The sequence below is a fragment of the Bison bison genome, unplaced genomic scaffold (genome assembly GCF_000754665.1).
Source record: "Bison bison bison isolate TAMUID 2011002044 unplaced genomic scaffold, Bison_UMD1.0 scf7180017864223, whole genome shotgun sequence".
Lineage (NCBI taxonomy): Eukaryota > Metazoa > Chordata > Mammalia > Artiodactyla > Bovidae > Bison > Bison bison.
The window spans coordinates 2445643-2450893 of NW_011494795.1; the positions used below are offsets into that span (position 1 = coordinate 2445643).

Consider the following 5251-nt stretch of genomic DNA (forward strand, 5'->3'; position numbering starts at 1 on the left):
CTGCCTGCTCTTGCCCGTCTTCACGCTGCTGCCTGATTCATGCATTCATTTAGCTCCTCCTGTACTCCCGGCAGTATTGGGTACCAGCAGTGAACCAGGCTCTCCACGTGCAGCCCTCAGCACTGTTGGGGTGACAAGCGGGAGGCCCAAACAGTCGGGGGGGACAGGGCAGGGGTGGGAAGGTGGTCTCCCATAGCAGATGGCCAGGGAAGCCCCTCTCAATAGGTGGGGGAGGGAGATTCTTCAGGGGAAAGCCACGCCAGGCTCAAGGAAGAACAAGTGCAAAGGCCCTGGGGTGACTGTTTGCCCCAGGGTAGAGCAAAGGTGAGGAGGCCAGGGGCGGGAGGGGAGCCCCGAGGGGAGAGTGGGTGCTGGGAAGTGGGGTCACTGTTGGGGTCAACTTTTACTCACTTGGAGTGAAATGAGAGGCCGCTGGAAGGAGGATTTGCATTGCAGTGATAGGATCAGACCTCACTGAGGTCTCTTTGGGGGCTGTGTGGGGGCTGATGCTGGGGTGGGGAGACCCAGTAGAGGCTCCCGTCTGCATCCAGGCCCAGGGTGGTGAGGGGCGCACAGGTGCGGGCAGGTGGGTTCTGGGTGGAAGTTGGAGCCGGCAGGCTTTGTGAAGGGACTGCAGTTGGGTGTGTAAGGACGAGGCTGAGGCTTTTGACCCGAGTTGCTGGAAGAGAAGAAAGGTTTCTGAAGTGGGGAAGCAGTGGGAGGGGCGCATTCAGGGGGAGCCCAGTGGTCGGCGTGGACATGGATGCTCCTGGTGGTGCCCTGCCGTGCCCTCGGCACTCTGCAGTGCAGGTCTGCTGGCCTGAGCGTGGGCTCTGTGATCCCGGGGTGGGGGCCGGCGTCGGGCTGGAGCAGGCGCTTGGAGGCGCCGGCGTGCAGGGGAGGGCCTGGGGGCCCTTTGCCTCCAACGGTCATGGACGGACCCTAAGCATCAGTGCCCTGCCAAGGGCCCACAGGCCTGGGCCGCGAGTGGTCCAGGGCTCCAGCTTGCCCCGCGGCCCCATCACTTCCTGGCGCCACTGGACCCCCGCTTCCCGACTCCTGCCCCACGCAGCCACCTGTGGGCAGCAAGCACGGGTGTCCCAAGGCGAGCAGCCGTCCTTCCCGCCCTCCGGCACCGTAGTGTCTGTGATGGACGCCTGGTCCCGTGGAGGTTCCAGTGAGTGTTGGCCTGGTTCCCAGGTCACCTCTGTGTTGGTACAGCCGCAGGGCTGGGGTATTAGCTCGGGCTGCTGTAATAAACATACAAGCGCGGTGGGGCGGGGCAGGGGGACAAGTCTTGAGTAACAAGAGTATGTGTTCTCATGACTTGAGAGGCTGGGCGTTCTAGATCCAGGTGTCAGCAGGGTTGGGTTGGTTCCTCCTGAGGCATCTCTCCTCCGCAGACCTGTGGACAGCCACCCTTTCCCTGTGGAATTCTTCCACGTGTGTCTGTGTAGCCAAACGTCCCCTTTTATGATGATGCAGTCTTGCTGGATCAGACATCGCCCACCCTGACACCCTCGTGTTAACTTGTTCCCTCTTGAAAGGCTCTGCCTTCCGAGCTGTGACGGTGTTAGGGCTTTCCATGTGGACTTGGGGGCACGCAGCTGCTGTCCTCTGGCCACCAGGCTCCCCTCTGTGTCCTGGGGACCCCAGCGAGGCTGGTGCATTGGAGAGTGAAGCAGGTGATGGAGTCACTGTGTGATCTCCTCTGATGAAGCAGCTCTCCCCTGCCTTACCCAGCGACTGAGAAGCTTACGGCTCGGAGGACCTCGAAGGGACTGGGGTGGGGTGTGTCACCTGGGGCGTGGGCCACGTGCTTCAGTCTAGTGCCAGCGCTTGAGGCTGGTGGGGTTCACTGCTTTGAGGCCTCAGTGTCTGTCCCAAAGACACAGAAGACCAGAAGCAGGGGCTCTCACCTCAGCACGGGTGACGTGTGGTTGTGACTCGAGGGGAGCACTGCTGACACCTGGTGGTGAAGGCGAGGACGCCTCTCAGTGTCCCAGGATGATGCCCAAGAGCCGCCCTGCAGCAGAGATTCGAGCCACGGCCATGTGAATGGCGCCTGGGGTCAGAAGCCCTGATCTGGGCGATACACTTGTTAAGGTTGAAGTTAGGGAGTTCTGCACGTTGGTTGTAAGCAATATACTTTTCCGGCACTTCCCAGGTGGTCCAGTGGCTTAGACTCCGCGCTCCCAATGCAGGGGGACTGTGTTTGATTCCTGGACAGGGAAGTAGATCCCATATGCCCCGACTAAGAGCTGGCATGCCACAACTAAAAGTTCTGCATGCCACAAGGAAGATGGAAGGTTCTGCGTGCCACAACTAAGACCCAGTGCGGCTAAGTTAATAAATACTTTTAAAAGCTCTCTCTTTTAAAAAGAGAACATACTTTTCCCCTCAGATACACACAGACCATTCTCAAAAATTGATCATATGTTACATCACAAAGGAAACATCAGTTGGAAAATGAAAACTCATGTTATTTTGGTAGAAAGACTGTGGAAAAATAGGTTCTCAGGTACCACCGTTGAGATCCTGAATTGCTGCAGCGTTTCTGAAGGGCAGTCGGAATATTCATGAGAGATAAACGCACACACCTTGATCATGTTAATTGCACAGACAGGAATTTTCCGGAGACAGTGCCTGTCTGTTCACTACAAAAAAAACCAAAAAAATCTGGAGCCACCTGAATGCCATCAGCAGGGGATTATTTAGGTAAATTAAAGCTTATTGATCCGAGAGAAAACTAGGCTGCTGTTACTCAGTTTCGCTGCATAAAATTGCTGATATTCTAGTGGTTCTGACTTACAGAAATGGCACTTTCTGTTCGGGTTCAAGCTATAGCATGCATGCGTATTTTTGTGCTAATGGGAAAACACGTTGAGTAGCAACGAGCAGAGGGTGATGTGGTGTGTATTGATGGGTGCCGATTTCTGCTTGTGAAACTTGAGGACTTCCCTGGTGGCTCAGATGGTAAAGCGTCTGTCTACAATGTAGGAGACCCAGGTTCAATCCCTGGGTCGGGAAGATCCCCTGGAGAAGGAAATGGCAATCCACTCCAGTACTATTGCCTGGGAAATCCCATGGACAGAAGAGCCTGGTAGGCTACAGTCCATGGGGGTCGCAGAGTCGGACATGACTGAGCAACTTCACTTTCACTTTCTGCTTGTGAAGGATGCCTGGGTGTTACCCATGTTTGAATGTGTGTAAAAGTTTCTGGAACCACCTACCACGCAGTGTCTGCAGAGGCATCCTCTGGGAGGGGCCTGGTGGTGGGAGGAAGAAGGCTTGTGTTTCATGACACTTCTTTGCTTGGTTTGTGGTTTTTATCATGTGCACATGTGACTTTCGCAATTTACAGAACTTATCATGGGGTTATTTTTTTTCTGATGGTGAAAACCACGCATAGTCCTTGTGGAAGATTTTCAGGACAGATAAGCAGAAACAGAGTTGCCTTGTTAGGGCGCGGCTCTGCCGTTCTCTGGTGACCGCCTGCGCGTCTGAGTGGACGTGCTGTGAAGGACAGGACCCTGGCCTATGTCCTCTTCCCAGGTAGGGATCTGAGGAGGGTCGCCGAGGTGCTCGTGAGCCCGGCCCCCAGAGCGTGGGCTCACTTGCCTCCTCCCGCAGGTGCAGAGCGGGGCCCGCCCGTGCGGCCCTCGCTGGAGAGCCTCCTGGCGGCCAGCAGCCACGTGCTGAAGGAGGTGCTGGACGGCCCCTTCGTGGATCCACTCAAGAACCTGCGGCTTCCACGTGAGCTGAACCCCAACAAGAAGTACAGCTGGATGCAGAAGAAGGACGAGCGGGTGAGGCGTCCCGGGCGTGGCTTGGGGGAGCGGGCTGGGCGGAGGACGGCGTGTGCCCAGAGAGGCCACCTGGCCTGGGCCTTGGCAGGCTGCACGCTTGGGGGAACCTGTTGCACTCCCAGCTTCCACCACCACCTTGTGGGGCAGTCCCCGGCGAGTTGTCTCCTCTTCCCTGGCCTCAGTGTACCACATGATCACGTGTCAAGGGTGTGTCCCGTGGGCAACAGCTTGGGGGCTCGAGGAGAGCAGATGTGCATGTGACAGATGCCAGCCCTGCCCGAGAGGCACTTGCGGGCCACCTCAGCCTGGACATGGCCCTGCAGGGTTGGCTTTCCGGTCCCTGGCGTGCACACGGGGAGTCTCGGTGAGGGTGGCGTCCCTGCTGTGAGACCCCGCGCTCACCCGCCGCTCCCCGCAGATGTACGCCATGAAGTCCTCCCTGGAGAGCATGGACGCTATGGAGCTGGACTTCCGGATGCGGCTGGCAGAGGTGCAGCGCCAGTATAAGGAGAAGCAGCGTGAGCTGGTGAAGCTGCAGCGGCGCCGCGATTCCGAGTGAGTGCGACCCGCCGCCCGCGGCCGGGCTCTGTAGGCGCCGCGCTCAGGAGGTCCGCCGTGCAGGCCGCCAGGTGTGCGTGGCCCCGAGTGACGTGTGCGCTCCGTGCGCCCCCTTCTCCGCGCCCCACCCCACCCCCGGGTTCACAGCCCAGCGTGTGATTCTCTTTAAGGGACAGGCGCGAGGAACCCCATAGAAGCTTGGCACGCAGAGGCCCTGGCAGGCCGCGGAAACGGACCCACGCCCTGAGCGCCCTGTCGCCCCCCCGCAAGAGAGGGAAGAGCCGCATCCATAGCGGAAAGTAAGGCTGGCCCCTCGGTGGGTCGGGGACTGGCACAGAGCTCGGAGGGGAGGCGCGCGGGCCCGTGCGGGGCCTGTGTCGGCGCCAGGGACCTGGCGTCCCTCAGGCTCTGACCCGCCGGGATCGGCAGCTCGCGGGCAGCACGGCGCGCTGCCCTGGGCCAGCCAGGAGGGCGAGCGTGGAGCGGACAGGCACACCCACCCCAGCCAGCAAGTCGAGTGTCACCCCAGTCAGGCCTGTCTTCCTGCCGCACCGGCGTCTTCTGCGGCTAGGGCCTGCTTCCCTCTGTGATGGGCGGCGTCACTCCCGGGCTCCTGGTGCGTTGTGCCCGGGGTGCTCCCTGTGTCCGGGGCCTCCGCCTCCACGCATGCTGGGGAGAGGCTCCTTGGAGCCACGTGTGGCCGGAGCGAGAGCACTCCCTCTGGGTTAGCTGTGGATAGAGGAACGCCGCTGAGGTTTCCCTGGGCCTCCGGAGCACGCGTCAGCCTGGGCCAGCAGGGCAGGCGGCCAGCAGGGCGTGGGTGAGGAAGCAGAGGGGCCACAGGGTCCCTTCACAGCCGCAGGAGAGGCCGTGGGTCTTCTCAG

General features: G+C 59.9%; 1 protein-coding gene across 1 annotated transcript in view; it reads left to right on the forward strand.

Annotated features, from left to right (window-relative positions):
- LOC104992782 (trinucleotide repeat-containing gene 18 protein-like) overlaps positions 1 to 5251 on the forward strand; it is a 15270-nt gene that overhangs the window by 3099 nt on the left and 6920 nt on the right. Inside the window, exons 2-4 of the mRNA XM_010845771.1 lie at positions 3634 to 3809; positions 4228 to 4364; positions 4538 to 4666. Coding sequence (XP_010844073.1) covers positions 3789 to 3809; positions 4228 to 4364; positions 4538 to 4666 — 287 coding nt within the window. The 5' untranslated portion in view covers positions 3634 to 3788. The remainder of the gene's footprint in view (positions 1 to 3633; positions 3810 to 4227; positions 4365 to 4537; positions 4667 to 5251) is intronic.